This window comes from Caenorhabditis elegans, chromosome III (genome assembly GCF_000002985.6).
Source record: "Caenorhabditis elegans chromosome III".
Classification (NCBI taxonomy): Eukaryota; Metazoa; Nematoda; class Chromadorea; order Rhabditida; family Rhabditidae; genus Caenorhabditis; species Caenorhabditis elegans.
Window position 1 is genome coordinate 3,962,131 of NC_003281.10, and position 25,324 is coordinate 3,987,454.

Below are 25,324 nucleotides of genomic sequence, written 5' to 3' on the forward strand. Positions count from 1 at the left end.
TTAAAATCAAAATTAGACTTCTCTAGAGCAATTTTTCAATCACGTATTCCTTTGAAACTGGGCCTGAAATATTTTCAGATTCATTTTATTTAGTTCAAAGATTCCTATTTTGAAACTTTAATATGAAAAAAGGTAGATTGAACCATCTTGAGGAAATCAGCCTGTCTTCAAATAGTCTTCATTGTTCTTGTTGTGCTGTTTGTATTCCTCGGCAAATCCCTTCAGATTTCCGATTGGAGGTGTGGAGGTGCTGGAACAAACAACCAATTCACAGACACCTTAAAGTTGGTGGCACACACTTTTTTCGAAAAAATCTGCAAACTGTTTCATCCAACAGATCAAGACAACCGACCAAGCGAATTATAATACTTTTCACAAAAATAAATGTTCTTGAAAGCATCCCATTGTTCCGGGGTTCACAACACATTTTTAACTCAAAATTAGACGTAACTTCTCAAGAGCATTTTCTCAATTAAACTGGGCCTGAAGTATTCTCAGATTCAAATTATATAGTTCAAAGATTCCTTTTTTTGAGAAGTTATACTCTTTTAAGTAGAAGGATCTTTTGCAAACAAGATGAAAAAACATAACTAGCAAGGAAAATACAAATATCTTCATTTCTGTAATCCATGTACGTTCACTTATATCAAGCCGTTGAGTTCTCAGGCCTGAATAGTCGATCCACCACAAGGAGTTGCTTCAAGACACACATTCACCTGACTCTTCTTGTTCTTCTTACGAGACTGTGAACGGCAACTCGACGATCCAGCAGACTTTGCACTTTTCTTCGAAGAACGACTTGAACGACGGGATGCTCCTCTAATAGATTTCTTCTCTTTTTGCTCCTCTTCGCCACCGCAAATGTAGTTGGACAACCAGCATCCACCTTTGTTAGTGTTGCGACGTTTGTATTCCTCGACAAATCCCATCAGATTTCCAATTGGAGCAGCGGTCAGGGCGTCTGAAATTTTAATGTTCAGAGTTTCACAATGAAATCTAAAAGAGTACCTTTCTCAATGTTAACTGCAGTGATCGTGTCCAGCTCTTCAATTCCAACAGGGTGATCCATCGACTCGATACACGTGGCACTTCCTGGCAAGTTGATGAGAACCTGCGGAGCCGAGTACTGATCCGTAAACTTGACTGCAAGCGAGAAAGCCTCCTGATCCTGAGTACCTGCTGTAGACTTCTGATCGATAAACTGCTTGAGGTTCTTTGCGTAAATCGGCATCACATAACCCTTGATCGACATGTTCAACTTATCCCAATGGGAAAGCTTCGACGAGTTGACACGAAACTGGATGACACGATGAGATGATGGAGGGAAACGGAAGATGTTAGTTGGGAATGAGATGGCTTCGCTTGAGGTGATCAACTTGAGAAGGAAATCCTTTCCCGTGGTGTTGCTGAAGACAAATGTTCGTTGGACGAGATCACGACCAGATGAGATGTGAACTTCCGATGGATTTTTCTTCGACTGACTGAAAAATGGATTTATAGAAATTGGAGAGAACTTGGCACTAATAAATTTGCCAGACACACTGAATCACAGCAACAGACTCAAGTTAAAGCCATGAAGCGGCGTTTGCAAATTGATATACTTTGACAGTATATATCACGGCTTTCTTTGGTGTTGTCAAAAAATTGGCAACTGACAAAATACGTACAAAATGTTTCTCTACATTTTGACAGTGAAATATTTTTTAATATGACAGCCGAGATATAAGCCATCAAAGTGAAGCAATTGTCAAAGCTTAGCACGAGGTGCCGTGTTGTTGCAAAGCGTCCGACATCTTCCAGGATACATTCGAATAACTCAGTGATCATTAGTGAGTCCCGGAGAATGCCGGCCGCTGCCAAACAAGCTTCGCTTCAGAACTTGTTCGTTCTGTTACACTGAATTTAAACTCACCATGGCATGTTGTTAGTTGGAGAGAAGAGCAGATCGGCAATTCGAGTGGCTTTTCAAGTTTCGGAAATCGGGAATAACTGATTTTGATATTGATTGGTTACACATTGACTTTTTATGAACTTTCTTTTTTGCTACACGTGGTTTCCGTGAACCTCCAGTATCTAGTTTTAATGAAAATTATACGTCTATTAAATAAACTTAAAATAAATAAAATTCAATAAAACGTGGAAAAATTTTAATTTTTTAAAAATTTTCGAAAGCTCAGTTTTCTAATGTACAGCTCCAAAGTACAAAAAAAACTCTGAATGTACAATAAGGCTTGAATAACTTTAGAAAGTTTTCTTCTTGAGTTACAGGCGTTTTTTGACACAATAATTGTAGCACTTTAGTTAATTGTTTTCTTTTTGTGTTAATTGTTTTCTTTTTGTGGTTTTTTTAATTAAAAAAACCACAAAATTTTGAAAACTTTAATGCTTTTTGAAAAATTTTGAAAACTTTAATGCTAGTTTTTGAGCACTTATTCCTGCCTTCGTGCCTGCCTACCACCTATTTTTTAACTTTTGGCTTAAGCTGGTTTTTTTTCGAACATCAACCAAATTAAATGAATTAGAGTTTTATGCATTTTATTGATTATTCATGCAATTCGAAAAAAGAGTGAGAATGGGGAAAGTGTGGGAGAGAGGAAATTCGAATAAAAATAAATCGAATATTAAAAAAAAAAAATTTTAATTCTTTAAAATAAAAAGAAACATGGGGGTGCGATCGACGCAAAGATTTCAAAGATAAATATTAAAAAGTAGTAGATTCACAAAAAAGATGGTGTGAGGATGAGAGAAAGAGAACAAAATGGTGAAAATACATATATAATTCAGCAAAAAAATTGAAGAGATTATGGTAGTTTTGGGTTAAAAATTAAAAATTGAGGATTGCGAAGAGATGAGTAAAATATGACGCCGAAAAAGGAGACAAAAAATCGATTAAAAATTATATTCGGCAAGATTACATGAATAATCTAGCTCTAAAAAAAGGGAAAAGATGTTGGAGAAGGAGGAGCAAAAAGACACAGGGAGAAAACAAAAAAAAAGTCTCAGTTTTCGAACACCGGGATCAAATTGGTTGGGGGCTATTATTCTATTTTTCTAGAAATTTCAAAGAAAAAGTCATTGTCAAAAGTCTCTCTTGAGCAATTGCAAAAAAAATCGGGGGGGCTTGGTCCGTGATCCTCATGAGACTTTGGACAAAATGGGTCGGTTGGATGGGGCGCAAAAAACTTGAGTAAATTGAGGATGGAGAAGAGGGGGGCGAGGGGCGTCTACTGAAAGAAAACCATCTAGAAGCGATTGAATCACACTTTTCTACACTTTCTGAAAGGGATGGAACACAGAGAAAATTGATTGATGGTGGATGGTGGTGGATCCATAAGGTATCCACCGGAGCAAATAGAAAATGGAGCAAAAAAGCGAGTAGAGTCTAGCATGGTCTAATTTTTAAGAGATTCAGAAACACTATCCGAATCTCTTACTCACAAATGTACTTATTCACACTTTTTACATTTTGTTACACAACAGACGCGAAGAAAATGGGTGGGGGTGCAGGAAAAAATTGAAAAAAAATTTGAAAAAGACCGATAATCCAATAAGAAAAAAGAATCTTCTAATACTTGCTGTGACTGTGGTAGGACTGTTGATTCATGAACATTTGTGCTTGTGAATCCAAGAGTTGTCCACCATTATTCAGGCTGTAGAGGCTTGCAGTGTCAAATTGATGGGGTGGACGATTGGATGAACCACCTGGAGTACTCAGACCGGAATAGCCTCCTGGCATGTTGTTGAACACTGAAAGATCTTGAGACAAGTTAATTTAAGGATCAACTAGTTGGGTGTTGATCTACTACAGTTATTAGTTTTTTGTTTAGGCATAAAAATGTCTTGGAACATCTATATTTCGGGTCTAGAAACAGGTCGGCTTTATAGGCACGCAAATAGGCAGGTAGGGTGCTTGCCTAAAGGTCCTACTTCTAATTACAAGTATCATATGTTGAATGTTGTTAAAAAAGGATGTCATCTATTCATTTCAATAATAATCTAAATTTCGTGAAGTTAGTGCATCTCGGAACTGTGCCTATCTGATTCTTACCTGCATGCCTACGGCTTATTATTTTCTAAATTCAGGGATTCAATGTTGACTTGCCCTAATGCCTAAGTGCCTGGATAATGCCTATCCTACGAGAGACCTGGTGAAAGCACAGGATGTTAGTTAATTTGTTGATATAGTCACGATTAGGCAGTCATTGTTTTTTCTGTTCATTTCTAATATATGCTCACCATTTGTAAAGTTAGGATACATCAAATTTCCTCCAAATCGTGGCAAGTACTGTGCGTAGGCGAGCAGAGTCTCTGGTGGCATTCCATATAAATTTCTGGCCGCAGCAGCCCGCGACTTGTTTAATTGCACCGGAAGCATGACCTGAAATGTTAAGTGTTCTGTTTTGTTGTCTGTGCAGAAACGAAATAATGAAGCCTACCTCCTTTGGCTGTGCTTTTTTGCATTCCACCATTTTTCCATTAATCTCGTGAAAATGAATTTCGCACACTTTATCGGCTACCTCGTCGCTATCAAATGTGACGAACCCGAATCCTGAAATTTTTTAAAACTAAGTAAAAAGTAAAAAAATTAAAGAATGTGCTTTCTGCACAATTTTCAGCAGCAATTCCTCACACTAGTCATGTTTTTACAACTTTTTGCCAAATTTTGCAAATCTAGAAAATGACCTATTGAGGAGGATATTTTCATTAGAATTTAGTGCTTGGATAATCTCTCGAAACATTCCTGCAATTTTCAAGTCTCTTTCCAACAAAAATGGAAAAAAATTAACGTCACATTAAACCGTATTTTCAGATTCACAGGAACACTACAATTAGCAAAAGTTTACCCACTTACCTCTATGCCTCTGTGTGGCCTTATCGAACATTAGCATTGCGTCCTCAACTTTTCCATATGTCTCGAAATACTGTTTCATGTCTTCAAGAGTCGATGTGGCTGATAGACCTCCGATGAATACTTTTTTCGTTTTGGTGACCAACTGAAAATTGGAAAATTAAAATTAATTTTTAAAGTATAATTTCAATTCATTTTATGATCAATTAGTTAGTTTCATGCAGCAAAATTTTGCACATTTTTCACATTACGTACACCAATACCAGCTACCGATGGGATAGACGGAATCGCAGCCAGCTGTGGAATACCGTATGCCACATAAGCCATCAGATGAGTCTTTGGATATATGTAGTTCTTCCCTGGATATATTGGAAGATTTTGAAAGAATACGGTAAAGAAACGGTAGAGTTTACGAAATAGGCGGCAAGAAAATAAGTCATTCAAGTGATGGGGCTTGCCCTAATTCGAAGCTCAAACCTAAGCCTTAGCCTATTTGGAATGCTTAATAAAATATGTACATTTGTTGCTATTTTATTTCTCTTACTCAAAATGACGTAAAACATGGAGCTACCTCCGGAAGTTTCAAGCTTAAAGTTTAAAGGTTTCAATGGCTCGTGGAGCCCTAAACATGAAAACAGCAAGGCTACAAGAAAAAGAAAAAAGTAGAAAGGGTCTCGTAGACCGATTAAAAGTAAGTAAGGAAGAGCAAACGGCGTGAATATGTGTGTACGGCGGGGCTCTCTGAAGAGACCCACCCCCCCCCCCCCCCCCTTCATGTATGCTCGAATGAAAAGTGGTTTGAGCTTTTGAAGAAGTAGAAGCAAGAAGGAAAAACGAGTAGGAGGAGGACCACTCTATTTCCCAGAAGGTCCCTTTTTCTACTCAACCTGATGGAGAGACCACGCCTACCTCTAGTATTTTTGGGAGGTAACACCTTGTTCACCACTAAATTTGGATTGACTTGGGTGACCCGGTTCTACGACTTCCATGGAAGACAGGTGTGGTTTCAGGACCTGACGCCTTCCTGACACCCCTACATCTGGCTTTCACCTCTTTTCCTCAATTTGTGTACATCACACAGTGAGATAGGTACATGTGTCGCAGCGCCCGACACCTTTTGGGCTCCGCGTCTCCACACCAAGTATTTTACATTAGCAGCCGACGCCGTACAGGTCTAAAAATTTTTCCACTGTTATATTTAGCAGCCGACGTTTTACGAGATGGCATTTAATGAAAAATAAAATTAATTAACTAGCAGCCGTCACTTTTCGGGCAACAGTAGGTTTTTTAAAAAACTTTTTTGAAATATTAAAAACTACGCCGCTCCGTGAAAAAGAGAATTTTTGTTTCAAAAAGCTAAAACTAAAAGAACGCTGGCCACCATTATTCAAAATAATAGAGAAACCGTCAAAAACAATGAGAAGCTGCTCGAAAAGTGATAGATTACTCGGCTTATTCCTTTTCCTATTCCCGTCATTCCGGGTTTCCTCTTCAAGGTATCTGGGTCCTAGAGAGGAAACAAAAGTTGACATGGATTTGGCGGCATTCGGGGTGTGATGGGCATGTAATTTGAGATGATGTGACGGAATCGGGGTGGAGGAGGTCGCCGCTGTCAAATGGACGGAAAATGGAGGGAAGTGCATAAAGCCATCGCGAACGATAACGAGCATTTGAGAAGTCAATTGGAGAGGAACGGGATAAGAGCATGATTCTCCGGCTGTTTTTTTTTTTGAGAATACCAAGAAAAACGCTAATTTTTGTCAAAAAAAAAACACAGTAACCGTTCCGAATGGAACCTATTTCATTTGAAACGGAGCTTTAAACTAGGGCTCGACGGAAAACCCAGCTGTAAAGAATCACTTTGAACTAGAAAAAAAGTTGATCTGAAATTTTTCAGCGCAGTTTTTATTACTTTGCTCAAAAAGGGGATTTTTGCAAAAATTAATTTGTTATAGCTTTATGATTTTAAGGAGCAGGAAAACCATTTGGAGTCTTTTAAATATTTTTTTAATTCGAAAAAAATCCGGATTTTTTTGCTCTATTTTTTGTGTGAAAACGTTTCAAAAGTGTTTTCCAGAGCATACAAAAATTTATAAATGAGCCTAGAGGATTTCTGAAGATCACACCGCCTAACCCAAAACAAAAATCATCAATCACTTCAGCGAATTAGAAGAATTAAAAGTTGGGAGAATTAAAAGTTCTCGTCCTTCTCACTAAAATGAAATGCTCTTGAAGAAATAGAGTATGTATGTGTGTGTGTGTGCCAATTCAAAACCAATATTTCTTTTTTCCACTTGCTCTTCCTTCGCCCGCTCCTCTCAAAAAGGGGGTTTAAGGGATTCAGAATTGAAGAGCACCCGCTTCATCTCCTTCTTTTCAAATCATCATGAACATGGCCCTAAGAAATGATGGAGAAAACTAAAAACACAAGGATTTAGAATATATAAATCTAAGGGGCTGCCCAAAAAAAACTAGAAAAAGAAGAAGAAGAAGTATTTCCATAAAATAAGCCTGCAATTAGGTAGGACGGGGGACCCCATTCAATAGTTTTGTGTGCCGCTACACACACACACTTCTTTTGAATATTCCTGTTGTTGTCGAGGAAAGAAAAAAAGTAAAGGGGGTCCGTGTGCCACATCACTCACGTTAAATAGCCCTCGATTTGATGCGTTTCCCTCTCAACGTTTTTCTTTTGGGGCTACAAACCATTTGCGCTCCACTGAACTTTTTGTTTTTGTTTCAGATTTTTTTTTTGGTGGTGGGAGCTAGGGAAAACGGCAAGGATCTGGAGGAGGTTATGGATTAGCCTAGAGCTTTTGTAGACCAGAATACAATTTGAAAGTTTCCATTCAAAAATACAATTCAAAACTTAGGGGATGCTGGAAAGCGTGACGGGTTACTGGAAAAGCTTGATCTGAAATTTATTCAGTATATTTTTTGAAACTGATTTCGGGCCAACAATTTTTTATTTGACTTTTTTAGATTTAGATGGTATCTAGAACAAGGCGTAACACTCCAGAGGTGTTTTAAAATTAATTATCTGAAAAAATAATTTCAGGCGAAAAATGTTTAAAATTTTCTCAAAAAAATTTCCTAACAGTTTCCTGAAGATTTTTGTAATCCTTTAATGTCCTGGAAATCATCAAAAGCAATTTTACGGGCACGACATTTGTAAAAAAAATACTGATTTTTCCTAATTTTTTCTGAAAAAAATTTTTGGGTGAAAAAAAAATGTAATTTGTCTCAAAACAATTTTCCCAAAATCTTACTAAACGTTTTCTAACCCATAAACCCAACATTTTTCAGATAAAATTTTCAGCAGGTAAGAGCTGAGCTTCATCACTTAAATTTCGAAGATGCCCTACTCGAAAAATGAGATTTCAAATTCTAAAGTCTGGTGATAAAACCTTTTCTAGTGATAAAAAATTCCAGCAACATCTGCAGAACCCGCCAAATGTCGACTGCTACCAAAAAAAGCGTCAATTTCAAAACTCGTCTATGCCAAGTAAATACCGAACACTCTTCCCACTAATACGATGAGAAAATTCGCCAAAGATCGTGGAAAATAAAGGCAAAATCAGAGAGAGGAAGTCGCCGAGTCACAAATCGAATTAGCACTCCTCGCACGTCTTCTTCTCTTCTCTACTGACAATCGTATTTGCATATAAATAAATAAATATACATACATATTTTCTCTCTGGGAGGATGGGAACCAAGACCACCAAAAAAGTGTGATCTCAAGTGGTTCTGGGGGAAAAGTTTGGAAAACAAAACTCACTGATACTACAGTAACCTAGAGCCCTACTGATAGATGGAAAATTTCGAAAAGTTAAGTCAAGAAAACGGTTCAACTTTCCAGTTTCTACAAAAATTGTGGGTTGACTAGTAAATCTATGTGTTTGTGGGAGGTACGACGAAGAGTCCCTGTTGGATAATTGAGGGGCAATTAGAGTGGGGACGTTCCAAAGAAAAAGGAAGGAAGTTGACAGTGGCAGTGAGAAAATCGGCGGAAAAGGTGTGAAAGCTTTTCCCTTTTTGAAAGGATTTTGAGAATTGAAAATTGGGTTTATATATCGGATGTTGATTCTTAAACTTGGCTCACCTTTGTAAAGTGATCTATCTGGAGCTACAGTAATTCTACAATACTTTTAAAGATACTGTAATTTGCCGTGAGGTATACTGTATCTAACGACAAAGAATAAAAGTAGGCTATCTATAATGTGCGCCTTTAACGGGTACTGTAGCTCCCAACTCGGCGTTATGGCGGGATTTTCTCTAACTTTTAATACTTTTTCACCCGATTTCTCGAAAAATGTTGTTTTTTTTTAAATTAGTTTTACCCTAAATTACCCTAGAGTGAACAGCACTACCACTATATGTTGTCGGCTGCACACAAGCAAACTGTCTCTTACATTTTGTATCACTTAGAAACGTTTGAACTATTGAAAAATTTAAGATCCATTTCGAATCTAACCCCCAAATGAGTAAAAAACAAAATATTCAAATCTGCACCTTTCTCCGATTATCATTTCGCTGTTGTGAGTTTGTTTGGTTATTGGTGTTAGTGTATGGGGCAAATGAAAATCTTTCCTCGTCGTCAAAAGAAAACAGATTATCAATTCCACCAACCTTGGCTTGTGTTCGCTTCGGGAACGCAACCTTTGGGTCGATTTTCTTGCCGTCGAGCTCGTGTTCCCTGTTATTGAGCACCTGCAACATTTTTCACATTTTTTTAATTGTTTTTTTTTAACTCGTAATATAATAACTTATTTTTTAATATCAAGAAAATTTTCTAAAAGAAAATGTAAGTCTCACCTTATCAACGCTGGACGGATCAACAAACGTAATAAATCCGAACCCACGAGCCCGTTTTGTTGCCGGATCCCGCATCACCATACACTCGTTCACTTCTCCAAATCGACCAAAATAGTCGCGGAGGTTTTCTGAAAAATTAAATATTTGAAAAAATTACTGATTAGAAAGGTGTATATTTCTCTATAATTTTTTTATTGAAAATTTACTGGTTTTTTTTTATTATGCCAAGGTATGTATGAGCATGAGGGGATTTGAAACTTTAAAAGTTTAAAAGTTTTCAAAATTTTCAGCCAAAATTTTAAAAACATTTCTAATATTTTTGAAATTACAGTTAATTGAACGCTAATCTTTGGCCGCTGATTTATCCGTTGGGTTTTTTTTGTTATTCATTTTTCTATAGTTTTGTAGTTGAAAATTTACAAATATTTTTTAATTTAACTGACAATGAGATATGAGCTGCAAATTTTTTGAAAAAAAAACAATTTAAAATTTGGGTTATCAGCTACAATATTTTAGAATTTAAAAAAACTAAATTTCAAATTTTGCACGAATTTTTTATTCCGAAAATTCACTAAGATTGTGAGAAGTAAAAACGGAGCAAACTTTGTTGCAAAATATTTTTTTCAATAAATTTCAGGCTAAATTTCGCTTCAAAATACTTTTCGGTTTGCAGTGATGCATAACTTTAATGACAAAAATTAATTTTCGGCATGTTTTTCAAAAATTTCCACAAAAAAAGCAATTACCTGCAGTTGTCTGCCAACTGAGACCACCAATGAACATTTTCCCGGGATCCTGAGATCCGTGTGACCCGTCATCGGAATCAGCATTAAGACGTGCTTCTTCGTGTCCATCTACTGGTGGGCTAGTCTCTCGAAGTGTTGCTACTGCTGTTGCTCCCGTTGATACTGTCGTTGTCATTCTTTGTTTCGTACTTGTTGTTGTGTATATTTAGTTTTTTGGAAGGATATATTTGTACACTTTGCAAAACAGGATTAACTGGTTTTTCTTCTTCTGATTTTATTTAGTTTTGTAGCTTCTGATGCTGCTGCTTCTGCTGCCAACTGACTGATTTACTGCTTACTGATTCTGAGACTGAACTGACACACTGCGACCACTACACCTCTGAAAATGAAAATAAATTAGTAAACTTAGTTAATTTGTAGATATTGCTATAGAAAAAAAAATACATGTCTGCCTATGTAAGTCCAAGGCAGCATAATTGATCTTGTAGGCCTAGGTTTCCTTCAAGGCAAAACACGCAACAGGGCAGGCTCGAAAAAATATTAAAAAATGAGGAAGATTTAATGTTTTGGATGAATAAGGTAGAGTCAGGCGGAGGTCGCCTGAAGGTCAGGCAAGGCAAAGTTGCAATGCCTATTTAGAAACCATAGTACCAAAAAAAATTTTTTCGCAATTTCTAGAGTCAAATCAAAAAGAAAAAAGGAGGGGACTTTCTTACTATCTCTTGTTTTATAGAAACAATTTTTAAAGGGTGTAGCTTGGTTATTTTAAATGATATCAAAATATTGTTAACTACAAAAATAATGACAATAGTATAATTCACATTTTTGTAGTTGACACCTTTTTGACAACTTTAAAGAGAAACGTGATAACACGTATCAAAGTTAGGGTGTATGATTTTAATAAACTTCTTAGTCTAAAAATATATGTTAAGAAAATTCGGATCCACATGAAATAGGCAAAAATATATGGAGACGCAGAGAAAAAGAGAAGGAGGGAATAAATGGCCACCACTTGCAGAAAAACAAAAACAAGGAGAGAAGGGAGAAAAAGGCGCGTTCGAACGTTCTGGCAGAATGAGTGAGAGAACTATTGATCGTATTATGTCACAGGATTTTGTTGTTCAAATGACTGACTTGGCACAATGCCAAATTACTAGATATTGATTGGTGCCTTGGGAAGATCGGGGGTCAGAGGAGTCTGAAGGTGACAACTTATTTTGAGACCCTATGTCTACAACTTGTCTTTAACATTAAATTTCGGCGGTCATTGGCAATATCAAAAAGTTTTTAACTACGAAATTATAGAAAAATCTGCGACTGGTATTTTTGCAGTTGACAACTTTTTGGCATAATTAAAATTAAGTAAAGGCTTTTGTCCAACTTAAAATTAAGTTGGACAAAAGCCTTTACCAGTATTGGTTACACTTTCTCTATTTAAAACCTTCATTTCTCGGTTATTTTTAAAGATAACAATAAATGTTTAACTACAAAGCTATAGATAAACAAAAAAAATTGTTAGTTGAAAATGTTTTGATAAGACTAAAGCTATCCGAGTTTTCAAAGTTACAAAATCGAAATCTAACTTCATAAGAAATCCTCCCCTCCCAAATCACCATCAATCGTTTCAATATAGCCAAAAAACGGTGGCAACCTCTATGTCAGTGAACACATAACCAAACTGGTAGTGTGTGTAGGCCCAGTTCGTCTTGTTTTTCCCCGCCAATTACACATGTATGATCAAATCAAAAAATGAGATCGAGAGAGACGCAGACGCCGAACAGAAAATAACACTGAAATAAAAATGGGGCGTGGTTAAGGACCGGTGGCCGGTTGTGCTGCTCGCCGAGCTTTTTTGTTTACTTGTGAAATGAACGGGGAACGAAAAATACATAAATTAGACGAAAAGGTTCAGGTGGGCGGGATCAAAGTTGTTTTTGATACGGAATTGGTAAGGACGGTGACTTTGTTATTTTTTGGAAGGGACATTTTTAATTGAAAAAAAAACGTTTAGATATTCAGAATTTAGAAAATCTGGTATTCAATTGAATACATTTAAAAAAAATGCCATAGCCTTTCACGAGACAAGTCGAAAATTCAAATTCGCAAAGAGGAAGCTGCCGACCAATCAGCAACGCAGAAGGGCGTGGCTAGCGGTGCTGATTGGCCGGCGCCCACACGAGAGGTAAAACTTGAATATCTCATTTTAAAAAGCCACAAAACTCCTTTAATTATTCCACATATTTTCACCAAAAATGATAGCAAAAAAGAGAGGGCATATTTGAAAAATTGGCAGTGCTAAACTGTTGTTTTGCTGACCAAAAATAGATACCTGCCACCAATCCAATAAGGTTTATGGTCTTGTTTTTGAAAAAAAATACTGGCTCCAAATTTGAATTTGGACATTTGAAATTATCAAGCAATTGGCTAGAGATATTTTTCTAATCAACGAGTATTTTTCTAACTTCTATATTTTAGGCAGCTCTCTAACTTCTCAAAAACAAAATAATCCAATCGGATTTGCACCCGTCGCCGCCGAAAATCGTTCGCCGTATCCCGTTGAACACCCCAGCACCCAGAACACGTTTGATAAACAAAAAAGTGTTTATTTACCATTCTCCCTCTATTTTCCACCTGTTTTTGGTGCCTGGTCACTCCACTTTTTATCACTTGTTTACCAAGTTTTTTTTTTGAAAATTTGTTTTTAACGTTAAATGGAAATTGGAAAAAGTATTCAAAATTGTTGACAGTTTGACTAATGAAAACGTGATTAGAAAAATGAAAGGGCTCAGTATACGGTTTTAAGCTGGAAAATTGAAAAAAAAGATTCTCGACATTGGCATTTGCTCAAGTTTGGCAAATCATATCTCTGTTATTTTTGAGTTTATCAGAAAATTTTCAACTAACAAAACATGTATTAGTTATTTTTCTATAGTTCTGTAGTCAACAATTTTTAATACAGTTAAAATAAACCAAGCTATGAGTTGCCAAAGTAGAATAGTCCGGTACAGAGATGCATGGCCCATTTGGGAAAATCCCATTTTTTCATCCAATTTTTTTCTTGGAAATTTATATAGAAATAAAGAGAACTAGTTTCACTGTTATAAAATGATTTTACTCTTTACTGAAAATGTTGAAAAGTTCTCAATAACCGGTCTGAAAATTAATAGAGTTTTAGAGCATGATTTTGAAATTTCAAATTGAAAGTTAAATTATTTTCAGAAAGTTAAAATATTTGAATATATTCGTCAAATTAAAATAAAATCAGGTTTATAGGGAAAATGCAATATATCTATTTTGTATTTGGTTTTATCAAAAAATTATCTACAGACAAAATATTTTTCATAAAATCTTCTAGATTTCTCCAGTTAAAAATTTTTTGATACCTTACAAAATACCCGAGATACAAGCTGTATATATTCTAGAAATTGTAAAAGTGAACATATCGGATTTGAAAACCAAAGCCAATATTGAATTTTGAGAGTATAGGAATGAATGGAAAAAGGGAAAAATTGTTTTCAGTTTTCTTTCTTTTTTTTCAGAAATCTTTCTTCTCCTCTCTTCCATTGGAACACAAAAGCATGTTTTTGCTGTTCCTCTGACAGTGAGGGTGGTCCCATTGATAACTACACTTTAACTGTCTGCGTCTCTCTGCGCTCTATACACTCTCTCCGTTCCGTTCCTCTGTTTTTTAAATGATGCTATGGAAAGAAATGAGTGAAAAAAGACGAGGAAAAAATGAGAGGAAAACATAAAACAATGGACACTTTTCTAGAATTTTAAGACGAAAATTTGTGGGGACTTACACTGTCTAGAAGGCGCGAGCGATCCTTGCAGGTTCGAGCGTCGAGACTCTGAAAAAATATGGTGTGGAATTGAGAAATTGCGGCGGAGATTTGAAAAAAAAAGAACGGAAAAAGTATTGAGAGGTGAAAAAGAAGCAAAGGCGGGGAGATGAAAAGATGAAAAAGCCGGATAAAGGAAAATCAATTCAAAATTGAATTTTTTAGAGAGTTCAAGAAAATTGTAACTTTTGCCAGGTGACTTCCAGGGTCTCTGTGTCGGTGATGAGGGTAGATTTTGTTTGATTTCTTTGGGCAAAAAAATTTGAAAATTTATTCAGCAGACTTTTTTCGGGAAAAAACATTTTTGTAGATTTTCAGGCGGATTTTTTTCGGTACATTTTCGAAAAAAATTTCTAAGCAGTTCTTTTTTTCGGGAAATTTTTCCGGATATTTTTTTTCGGTACCTGTTTTATTGCATACTTTGTAGATTTTTTTTTCAGGAAAAACTTGCTTTTTATTTGATGGGATGAAATACAGAAAAATAACTACTTAAAGATTTTTCCTGAAAATACAAAATTTTTACGAATTGATGAACCATTTTTCTGGAAAATCGAGAGTATATTTTTTTGGTTCTTTAATGGAAAAAATTAATTATTATTCGACGAATTTGGAACCTAAAATTGTTTTCTATTCTATCAAACTAATTACAAAACATTAAGCGATCAAACATAACATGCAATTCTATTAGAGAAACCCGGTGTCTCCACAGTAACTAATATTAAAAATAAGTTTACAAACTAAAAATTAAAGTGAAAAAAATGGTGTAAGTTGCGATAAGACAATGGGTTCGATGGGGGGGGGGGGGAGTTGAAACACGCGCATGGTCATGTGAAAAGAACATGTGAGAAAGAGAGGGAGAGAGGAGCACGAACACAACAGTTTGATTCTTGAAACTTGGCGAAAAAACATAACAAAAAATGATTGGAAAAAAATTAAGGTAAAGTTTTTAATACAAAAAGTCTGCCTGTCTGCCGGCCTTGGATCTGCAGAACTCAGAAGATGACAGACAAAAATAGGTGGTAGGCATACCTTCGGTAGGAAGTCTACAAGTTTCTGACAAAAATGCAATCAAATTACAATGTTTTTCTTGCACAATTTGGATGTTCATCAATGCTTCACATCTTACGTTTAATTTTTTTCTACAATTTTTTTTCTAGAAATTACGCGGACTTTTGATTCCTCGGCTAAAATTCTTTAAACATAAGCGGCATAACTAAAATAAAAATGAAAACTTTATACTCCCCCTCCCGGTGTAAAACTCTTTCTCTCTCTCAATCTATCCCTCATTTGAATCCTCTCAAATCTCACAACTAGTCAACGGAAATATGAATGTGATGAAGTTGCATCTAACGTCCCCTCTTCAATAACTACGTCATTCAATTTTTTTTGGGAAAAATGTTATTCGAAACATATTGGGACATGTGACTGAAATTAACTTTATTTTGTTTTTAATATGGTGTGATTTCTAGGATGGTATGATATTCGAAATTAGTGACTGAGAAATTTTTGAAAAACTTATCTTGAAGATGCGTTTTTGAAAACTTCTTGCCTTCTAGGCGAGCTATGCCTACCATATAAGTATGAGGCAAGAATGAGGCAGGCAAACTGGTAGGCAAGCAGGTAGGCAAGCCGGACTGTGGTGGGCACGTAGGTGAGCTTGTAAATAAGCGGCAGTAACTAGGTACATGAGCCTTCTCCTGCCTGCCTACGCACCTGCCGTATGCCTGTACATAGGCAGGTACGTAGGCAGGCTGGAGCTAGAACAACTTATGCAGATATCGCTTTGAGAAGGAGTTTGAAAAAATTGCAACTGCAGAGGGGAAGTTTAAAAAAAAACTTTTAAATGCAAATTTTAAAATTCTGATATGTTTTTGAACATTTTTTTCGAACTAAAAAAACAGAAATCATCCGTTCCTGATGTTTGGATAAAATCTAGAAAGCCGAAAACATGATGCAAAAATTTTCATGTTTTTTATTGTTATTATTTAGTTGCAAAAATGATCTCTTGTTATTTAGCAAACTCCACATTAATTTAAATTCAAAAAAATGAAATAAAAATCGATTGCCTGTACTGGTAGAAAAGAGGTAATGTTTGGCAAGACGGTGTGTGTGTACGAGAGGGTGGGTGGGAACCAAACTGATTCAGTATTTTGCGCCCTCCCAAAGGTTTTCAAGGTCTTTTTCTTTCGGTTTTTTTCCGAGGTGGCGACCCCCGGAGAGACGTAAAGAAAACGAGTAAAGTGTGAAAAAAAACAGAATAAGAAGGAGAAGAAGATGGGGGTAACCGAACGCACATGCATAAACAATGAACATTAACATTTTTGCGACGACGATGGCGATGGCGATGTGATGCGCGCGATTTGGTAACGGATGGTTAGGAGGAAAACTGTCAATTTAGTTAGATTTTAGAGAGGGAAAAGGGGGAATGGGAGAAAGAAGAAAATAAGGGAACATTCCGTGGGAACTGTTGTCATGGCATAAATTGGAGGACGATTGTACTGCAAGAACGACTGGAACGATGACCCTGGGTGGTCGAAAATATTTAAAGTTTTGAAATAGTGTGCCTAGTAGGCAGGCTTCATAGGCCTAACCGCGTGCCTTCACTAAACCTTCAAAGAGATCTACAGACTTTCTTCATTAGTAGTGCACCCCACTACTTTTATTTGAAAGGTTATATCTTGGTTTATTTTAAAGATGTTAATAAATTTTCAACTTCAAAACGATAGATAAGACAAATTAAATATTTTGTCAGTTGACTATTTTTGAATAGAAACAACGACAATCGAGCAATAAACTCTCAAAGTTGAACAAGTATACGAAAGTCACTACGTCTATCAGTTTTGAAGACCAATGTGTTTTTTCTATCTATTGATAAATGGTTGGTTTGAGTATGTAAACTTTGAGCAATATTACACAAATTTAGAAAAAAAAAATATTTTGACTGAAAACTCAACATTTTCAATTTTTTTGAAAATTTTAGCAAGTATGCACAATAAAATTCCGAAAATTCTAAATTTGGATAGGTATTTGACGAAAAATTCTAATTCTAATTTTTCTTTGAATTTCTAGATTAGGGAATATTTTAATTTTATAAAATTATTGATACGCCAATTTTGAAAAAACGTTTTTCAGACTTTCCAAACTTTTCCACAGAAAAAATCAGTTTTTGGTTTTTTTTTTAATTTCATAAATTGTGTATTTGATTTTGTAGCGGTAAGATTTTTTTTTTGAAATTAGAAATTCTTAAGTTAATAATTATGAAACAACCTAATTTTTGTTTTAAGATCCTAGAGTTGACTCCTTCTGACTTCTTTTTGTCAAAAAAGGCGCATGTTTCATGCCACATTTTACAAGTTTTTAAAGCAGTAATTTTTAAAAAAATCTATATTTTTTAACTGGTTAACTTGAACATTTTGGATTTGAAACTATTTAAATTTTTACAATTTTTTAAAACTCTAATGTCGCTAAATGCTTGCTGATAGTAACTGGCCGTTTTGAGAAAACGGTCCGCTGAATGAGACTACCAAATTGCGAAATTACACTCAACTTGTTTTGATTCTCAATCGCAACGTTTCGAAAATTTTCGAAACTTTCTACCGTTTACTTGTTGTTCGAAAAAAAAAGTTAAAAAAAGGACCAAAAGTCTCAATTTTTGTAAACAAAAAAAAGAAATGAGAATTGAAAGCTTCCACCTTCCAAAACCGTTCCTCTAGAGGGAAAAATTGGAAATCAGTTTACATCAATTTCTTTCGAAACATTGGAAAACTGATAAGGAAGCATAGACTGACAACAAGGCAACATTAACAAACAATTTTTGAAATAACATGATAAGGTTGGCGCCAGATTCAAAAATTGTTTTCAAAAATATTTTTGAATTTTTAGAAAAACAAGAAAATCAATAAGGGATGATGATGAGATGATGGTGATGACAGATAGACCCGGAGCCCCCGGGCAAAGCAAAAAAAAATGTTCTGGTGTGTGGTACATAAACTGTTAAGTTTGTATGTTGTAACGTGGGAGACAGAAAAGAAAAAGACGGCCGGGAGAAAGAGGCGCGCGCGCCTCTGTGCCCCCACGCCACTGAGTTGTTAGAGGTACGAGAGAGATGGAGGCAAATTAGAGACGGAGACGTAAAAAGATGGACATACATACACAAAAAAGCAAAGGCGCGAGGAAAGAAGGAAAAAATAACTGAGAGAGAGAGAGGGGAGAAGGAGGAAAAAATCGTTTGGTTAGTGGTGTTCGCTGCAGGTTAGGCGCTCTCTCATGGTGCAAGATTTTGAAAATTGGCTCACTGAAAGCTCGTTGTGCAGATGGAAAACTGTAACTAGGCAGAATAATATAAAATTGGTGTTCAATTTTTATGGTGTCAAGTTTTGATAGATTTCATTTTTTGATAAATTTAAAAAAAAATTGAGCAAGAAAAAAGCCTTGAGATTTCTTTAATTATTAGGACTGTACCAAAATTTATTTAAAAAATTCGAGATTTTTTTAATTTTGTAAAAAAATTCTAATGAGATTTTACGGCGTCGCCAGCCATTTAATTTTATTTGCAAAATTCGAAAAAAAATCATAGAAAGTTAAGAAGAAGTTCTTAAAGCCTACAACGCAGTCGCATTTTTGAAATTACCTAATGTAAGATTTCCTTTAAAATGAGAAGCTACGACCATTCCATCTGATTGGTTCAAAAGTGGGTGGAGCGAATCGCTTATTGGTCCGGCAAAAATTTGGATTTTTAAAGTTGAATTTTCGAATTCCAGATTATTTTTAGCCCCAACAATTACTGTAAGCCAGACTTAAAATGTTTCTGTCAATATTTTTGGAGCAAGAAGCTTCGAGAAAAAAATGCAAAAATTATTCATGTTGAAACCATCTCACATTACTTTTGTTTGTTTTTTTCAAAGATTAAAGCTCAACTTTTTTCAAAACTTCTGTTGTGTCTCAATTTGTTATTAGGAATGAAAAATTCCAGACAGCAATTTGTCTCGCTAATTGTTTTTTTTCACAATTTTTGTTATTCAATTCCATTTCCATTTGTTCTATTTTTATTTTTATTTCATTCTCACAAACCAGAAAAATCCAATCAAGGAACATTATCACAAAGCTGAAGCTCAAGATAATCCACCTGATATATTAACAATTTTCAAAGAATTTTTATTGCTTTTTGTTGGATGTTCAATCTTCCGGAGAAATGAACTATGAAAGGCTGGCATAAAGCACGTATTGAAACAATATTGCAAGGCTTGCAACAGTTAACGCATGCCAAAAGTCTTGTGAGATCATAAGTGTAGGCACAAAACGCCTGCCTATCTACCTACGCCAAAAATATTCAAAACCACGGTGAAGCCAAATTGAGAGCTGCTCTATTTTTCAGACTATAGGTGGTAACTTGTCTACTCAGAAACATTTTCAAATCGTAAATTTTTGTATCTCAATTATACCTCAATTGTGGATTGTATTATTTGAAAATCGTCAACTGATAGTGAGAAAATATTCATAATTCTGTTATCTATTGTTTTTTAGTAGAATAGTCTTTTTTCTAATGAATTCAAAGATATAACCATTCAAATTAAAGTAGTGAGGTGCAATACAACTAGAGAGAATACAGTAGATGGTGGGGATACCTTTTTTGCAATGAAAGGTTTTCTAAAGCAATAGTTTTTTTTTAAATTTAACTCATTTGGAAAAAATTAAAAATCACCTAAATTTCGTAAAGCCAAATATACACTGACCAGACTGACTCAATTTTAATCAAAATCAAACACCAAAAATAGGCCCTTATACATTCTGCAACGGAACTTTTATACCATCTCCTCAAACCAACAAGATAACATCTTCTGCAGCACGCTAGTTTATGACCGTTTCAAGGTTTTCTTCTAGATACTATTTTTGGGGGAACTTTGAGGGAAAATTAACTGTTTTTACTTGAATTCAGAGAAGTGGCATTCCGGATGATTTGTAAGACAAGTAAATAAAACATTGATTATTTTTTAGATCTCGGCATCAGATCTTTTCATAAAAGACAGCTTAAAATCTGTGAAGAACCTAGCTTAGTCGAGAAAACAAAATAACATCGTCTTCACTTCATTTTTATCTTTTCTCTACAGCTGCACACCCAGAGGGTCTTCCATTTTTTAGTGACGTCATCGTCAAAACACCTGCTCGTCATTGCTGGCGCATCGGGAAGTAAAGATGCAAGAATTTTGAACGAGCATATAATTTTTTTTTTCGGTCTCACGAAAATCATATGTACCTTCCAATTACGGTTGCTTCAATTCGAGTTTACTCTAAATGTACAAAAGGTTCGCCTGTATACCTGCAAAACAACCTACGGCTACCTTACCTGCACACATGCCTACAACAAGACCGTATCAAATTTGGAAAAGATAATCTCTAGATACTCAAATTTTGGAATTTATCTTTACAGAAAAAAAACCGAACAAGTTACCAACTACATTACAATATGTTTTTCACTGTACGAACATCGTTGTTAGCCGTGTCGTATAATACATAAAAACATTGTCCTAGAGGTAGTGAAAAGCAAAGAAAAATGACTTCACCCTCGGAGAAAAAAGAAAAAAGGTTTTGTGTATTCGGTGATGCATATGTGAATGACGTGGCACTGGGTTGCACAAGAGAAAGGTTAAAATGCAAATATCAACTAATAGGGGTGAGAACTTGCTCGATAGGAAATTTGAAATAAAAAAATTCAAAACCGCCTAGGTTTTGGCTCGAAAACATGCTTTTCAAATTTTTAAAAATTTACCAATCTTGTAGAACATGTTTACACGTTTATCATTTTCCATCATATATCTCCGCGGGAAAAAATCCTAAAAAGAAGTAATCAACTAAAAAGTTGTGGACCATGCTATAATCAACAATTTTGCAGTTGAAAACAGTTTATCAAAAAATTTATGGCCGAGTTTAAATTGCTTGAAGTAAGGTCGCAAAAAAACACTAATTTTTTTTCATTTTTCATGCCCATGTGGACACCAATTTTTTGATAAAAAGTTTTCAACTGCAATGTTGTTGGTTATATCCTAGTCTACAACTTACAATTAGTTGATAATCTTCTTATAAATATTTTTCCGCAGAGTTGTAGATCTCCAGAGACAGTTAGTCTTGCAAACGCACGTTTGGAAATTGCTTCAATTTTTCTCTACAAGAATTAGTAAGTTTTGAAAAAAAATTGGGAAAAAAATTTGGCCCGAAAAACCTGTGAACAAAAAAGTAAAATCTCGAAAAAATTCAATTTTTTCAATATTTTTGTTATAACTCTCACACAAATTTTGAGCTGATAATTTAAACTTGAAAAATTAACTATTTTTCCATATTTTTATTGGTTTTTTGGTAAGACTCTAGTTGGGTAAAGGCTTAGAAATTAGGAGCTAGGCTGACATATAGACAGATAGGAATGAGGTATTCAAGTAGGTAAAAGTATACTTTTTATTTCAACATTTGAAAGATTTAAAATAAAATAAAAATTTGAGCTGATTTCCAATTGAACCAGTTTCGAAATGTCCGTTCATTTTCAATTTTTCCACCGCAGCCTTCAATGCTCTCACTCTCCCAATGGCTCAAAAAGATGCTCACATTTAATATTTATTTCTCTCTATCTCTTATAACCCAAACGGTGCCTATGACCTGAAGAGGAAGCACAGACTGGGAGACGGTTTGTTTACTGCTCGTGTGTGTGTGTTGCCATGGGCGGTGCGCGGCGCCGATCCCCTACCGCCGTCCTAGGAGTGTGCCAAGCCGTGTACGTGTTTGTCTATGACTTCTCTGGAGACTTGGGCCGTCCAGTGCTATTGCTCATAAGCCCTGGGCGCCAGTGAGAGAAAGATCAAATAAAAGGGACTGAAAAAACTGCTGCTGCTGCTGCAAGTTTTATAGATTTAGAGAAAGAAGCAAGAAGGAACACCATGTGCCTCTGGCGCCTGTGACTGGAAGAGAAGCGGGAATGTGAGAGGGGGAGAGAGAGAGATCATTTTTGTTGTTCGCGGCGCGGGGGACTTGGCGCCGTGTGTTGTTTTCGCGGAACGCGCGGAGACCGCGTTGGGTGGGCACTGGCACCGAGGGAGATGCAACAACAAGTGTGTGTGTATGTCTCATACACAACACTCACACTTCTCGAATTACGTTTCAATGCTTTTGCTCTGAAATGAGTGAAGGGACTTTTTTGAAGAAGAAGAAGAAGACACTACTAACGAAAAGACATCTGGCACGGCGGAAAATGGGGGAACAAAGAGGAGAAGGAGGAGGTCATTGGCAATTCTCCAGATGCTCATTTTCACTCCAACTCGTTCTCCGGAAATATCACCTTTTCATGTTCTTTGTGAAGGAAGGGATGCTTCAAACTTCAGAGAGATTGACAAATATTATAGCTGGGGGGTTTTCAGTCGAAAGTAATTCAATTCCACTTGGCAAAAATCTTACCAAAAAATTGGGCCTACCTGCCTGAAGTATGCCTACACTTATGCCTACTGCCAAAGTTCACATTCAAACGTTGAAAAATAATTAATATGCAGGAAAAAATATACATTAACAGGTACATAGCTTGATGTCGACCGCTTTCAAATTGTTTTCAATTTAAAAATAACCAGATTTACAGAATTCCGACGATTATATTATGATGATGTTTAAGGCAACTGTGATATTATTTGAAAATTTATTTTTTGGAGAACATTTTTTATGAAAAGGAATAAGGCATCAATAAAAATTTTACAAATTGACAAAACACGAAAAATCTGTTAAACATTTTATACGGCTAAATTTTTGAATGGTATTCGAGACTAAAGCGTTCATTGCATACTTTAACAAATGTCGTGCACTTCAAAATTATATACTTTTCAGTGATAATTCACAAAGTTCTTTTTTACGTCAATGTCTTGAAGCTTCAAGAGGAACTGAAATCTAAAATTATAATTTTTAAAGCATTCATTTCACGCAACTGAAAATTAATTAGGAAATCGGGTTCTGGAAGTTTTAAAGAAAAAAAAAGCAAAAGTCACTAACTTTACTAGTATTTTAAAAAACCAGTAAAGAAAATTCAATAGGGCAATTAAGGCTCTGTCTTGGGGAGAATACCAAAATTTCCCTATATTGGGAAATAATCAGTTTGAAAAGTAACAGAGCTTCTAGCCTATTCTTTTAAATTCGGAGTGTAAAAGTGTAGTCTATGTAAAAACATTAAATTTTATTGAAAGAAAGGCAACGAGAATTCTAGTCTCGCATCACAAGAATACAAGGAAAAAAACAGTGGGGAAGTTCGACAAATTAACGGCGTTCTTCTTAACGTTCACCACGTTCCATGTGCTCTCTCTTCTCGAGACGCTTTGCCCAGTGACAATCCAAGTCGTACGGCTTATCATCAACCAGATAGAATTCTCCATTTGGCAATGGGCGATTGCACGAGGAGCACGTGAAGCAACGTGGATGCCAGTGTCGGTCCAAAGCAAGAAGGCACGTGTCGACGAGAGTTTCCATGCATCCAGCACATTTCGGGTTGTACTTTTGAGCAAAGCACTGGACACAGTAGGCGTGGTTGTCGGCAGCCTGAAATGTATATTTTTAGCTTAACTATTTCCGTTTAGAATGTAGGCACTCAGGTATGTTTTTCCTGTGTAGGCGTGACTATTTTCTACAGTAAAAAGCATAAGACTATCTCGTGGAAATTAAAAGTTCTCAAATTGCACAAAAGTTACTTCCACTGGGAACGGAGATAAGGAAGAAGCTTTCTTTCAAAGTTCTCGAAAACGCAAAGAAACAATCTTTTCTGAGCTATATCTCACTCTATATCTCACTCGCGCTCAATCTCAGGCGGGGAGCAGCCGACAAGAGACAGGCCTCGCGATAGTTCCTACATGTGGGGGTAGCTCAGCCGGTAGTGGTGACCGCTAGCAATCTAGAGGTCACGAGTTCAAGCCCTGCCTACTCCTTGGGTTCATCAATCCTGAACTGTGAAGTAAAGCAATCAACGACTGGAATATTGGCCTCAGTTTCCGGCTGAGACAAAAGCTCAGTGCAGCGACACCAGAAATGCTGACTGCCAGATCGACAACTCATAGAGCGCTTCAGGAACGGATAGTCTTGAAAATTCCTCAAAATTATACCTGGAACGTCTGCTTGATCGGACGTTTGCACGATGAGCACGTGAAGTGGTCCGGATGCCAGAGACGATTCATGGCGACAAGTGCCTCACTTCCAATCGATTGGTGACAGTGCCCACAGAGACGACGATCAATGCTACGATCCATTCGTTTACAGTTGAAGTAGAAGACTGGAGTAATGATTGACTTTGATTCAAAAAGTGGACACGTTGGCATTTGGGGATGATAACGTGGAATGTATTGGCACAATAAGGGGAGAGGATAGGAGGGGTTCACGGACATTATTAAACAGTTTTTAATTTCATTTTTAATTGCCATTTTGTGATAATTGAGAAGCAGAAAGTATAGTTTTCACGTTTTCAAGAATACATTTCAAAATTTTCAATAATGAAATGGAAACGGAAGCATTTGGGATTCCTTGCATACCACTTTTTAGCAAAAATGGTCAAGAGTTCTGAAATTTATAATATTTTTCCAAATGTTGAAACTCTCGATATAAAGATCTTAGTACCCTCACCAATCAGCAGCAGCCGCCACGCCACTGATCATCTCTGATTGGCGCAACTCTCTTTATTTGAGCGCAAAAAAAAATAGATTGTTACACGAAAAAATAGATTGTTACACGAAAAATAGATTGTTACACGAAAAAATAGATTGTTACACGAAAAATAGATTGTTACACGAAAAAATAGATTGTTACACGAAAAATAGATTGTTACACGAAAAATAGATTGTTACACGAAAAATAGATTGTTACACGAAAAATAGATTGTTACACGAAAAATAGATTGTTACACGAAAAAATAGATTGTTACACGAAAAAATAGATTGTTACACGAAAAATAGATTGTTACACGAAAAATAGATTGTTACACGAAAAAATAGATTGTTACACGAAAAATAGATTGTTACACGAAAAATAGATTGTTACACGAAAAATAGATTGTTACACGAAAAATAGAT

The 25,324-nt window shown here is 35.9% G+C and overlaps 4 protein-coding genes across 4 annotated transcripts; all 4 read right to left on the bottom strand.

Moving 5' to 3' along the window:
* Nucleotides 1-600: 600 nt before the first annotated feature.
* R10E9.2 (Major sperm protein) lies at nt 601-2,207 on the bottom strand. Its single transcript, NM_065397.5, has 3 exons — nt 1,913-2,207; nt 1,009-1,481; nt 601-961 (listed from the first exon to the last, which is right to left on the bottom strand). Exons 1-3 carry the CDS (start codon nt 1,918-1,920, stop codon nt 663-665), a joined length of 780 nt encoding a protein of 259 aa, NP_497798.1. The 5' UTR covers nt 1,921-2,207; the 3' UTR covers nt 601-662.
* A 322-nt stretch (nt 2,208-2,529) lies between these two features.
* Nucleotides 2,530-14,261, bottom strand: msi-1 (RNA-binding protein Musashi homolog 1). The gene is made up of 8 exons (NM_001384060.2): nt 14,214-14,261; nt 10,411-10,789; nt 9,665-9,792; nt 9,479-9,559; nt 4,853-4,994; nt 4,437-4,549; nt 4,237-4,378; nt 2,530-3,747 (listed from the first exon to the last, which is right to left on the bottom strand). The coding sequence occupies exons 2-8, from the start codon at nt 10,583-10,585 to the stop codon at nt 3,566-3,568; spliced, it is 963 nt and encodes a 320-aa protein (NP_001369851.1). The 5' UTR covers nt 10,586-10,789; nt 14,214-14,261; the 3' UTR covers nt 2,530-3,565.
* R10E9.4 (uncharacterized protein) lies at nt 10,616-10,657 on the bottom strand (the record flags this gene model as incomplete). Its single annotated transcript, NM_001361895.1, has 1 exon — nt 10,616-10,657. One exon carries the CDS (start codon nt 10,655-10,657, stop codon nt 10,616-10,618), a length of 42 nt encoding a protein of 13 aa, NP_001348750.2.
* A 9,173-nt stretch (nt 14,262-23,434) lies between the features above and the next one.
* Y1A5A.1 (LIM zinc-binding domain-containing protein) lies at nt 23,435-24,531 on the bottom strand. Its single transcript, NM_065400.8, has 2 exons — nt 24,365-24,531; nt 23,435-23,807 (listed from the first exon to the last, which is right to left on the bottom strand). Exons 1-2 carry the CDS (start codon nt 24,506-24,508, stop codon nt 23,544-23,546), a joined length of 408 nt encoding a protein of 135 aa, NP_497801.2. The 5' UTR covers nt 24,509-24,531; the 3' UTR covers nt 23,435-23,543.
* Between the last annotated feature and the right edge of the window lie 793 nt (nt 24,532-25,324).

Coding starts and splice junctions, on each gene's coding strand:
- R10E9.2 (NM_065397.5), bottom strand. Junction 962..1,008: donor TGCAGTTAACATTGAGAAAG/GTACTCTTTTAG, acceptor TTAAAATTTCAG/ACGCCCTGACCGCTGCTCCA.
- msi-1 (NM_001384060.2), bottom strand. CDS start 10,585: ATGACAACGACAGTATCAACGGGAGCAACAGCAGTAGCAACACTTCGA. Junction 9,793..10,410: donor CAGTTGGCAGACAACTGCAG/GTAATTGCTTTT, acceptor TTAATTTTTCAG/AAAACCTCCGCGACTATTTT. Junction 4,550..4,852: donor GGCCACACAGAGGCATAGAG/GTAAGTGGGTAA, acceptor AAAAAATTTCAG/GATTCGGGTTCGTCACATTT.
- Y1A5A.1 (NM_065400.8), bottom strand. CDS start 24,508: ATGGATCGTAGCATTGATCGTCGTCTCTGTGGGCACTGTCACCAATCG. Junction 23,808..24,364: donor CGATCAAGCAGACGTTCCAG/GTATAATTTTGA, acceptor TATACATTTCAG/GCTGCCGACAACCACGCCTA.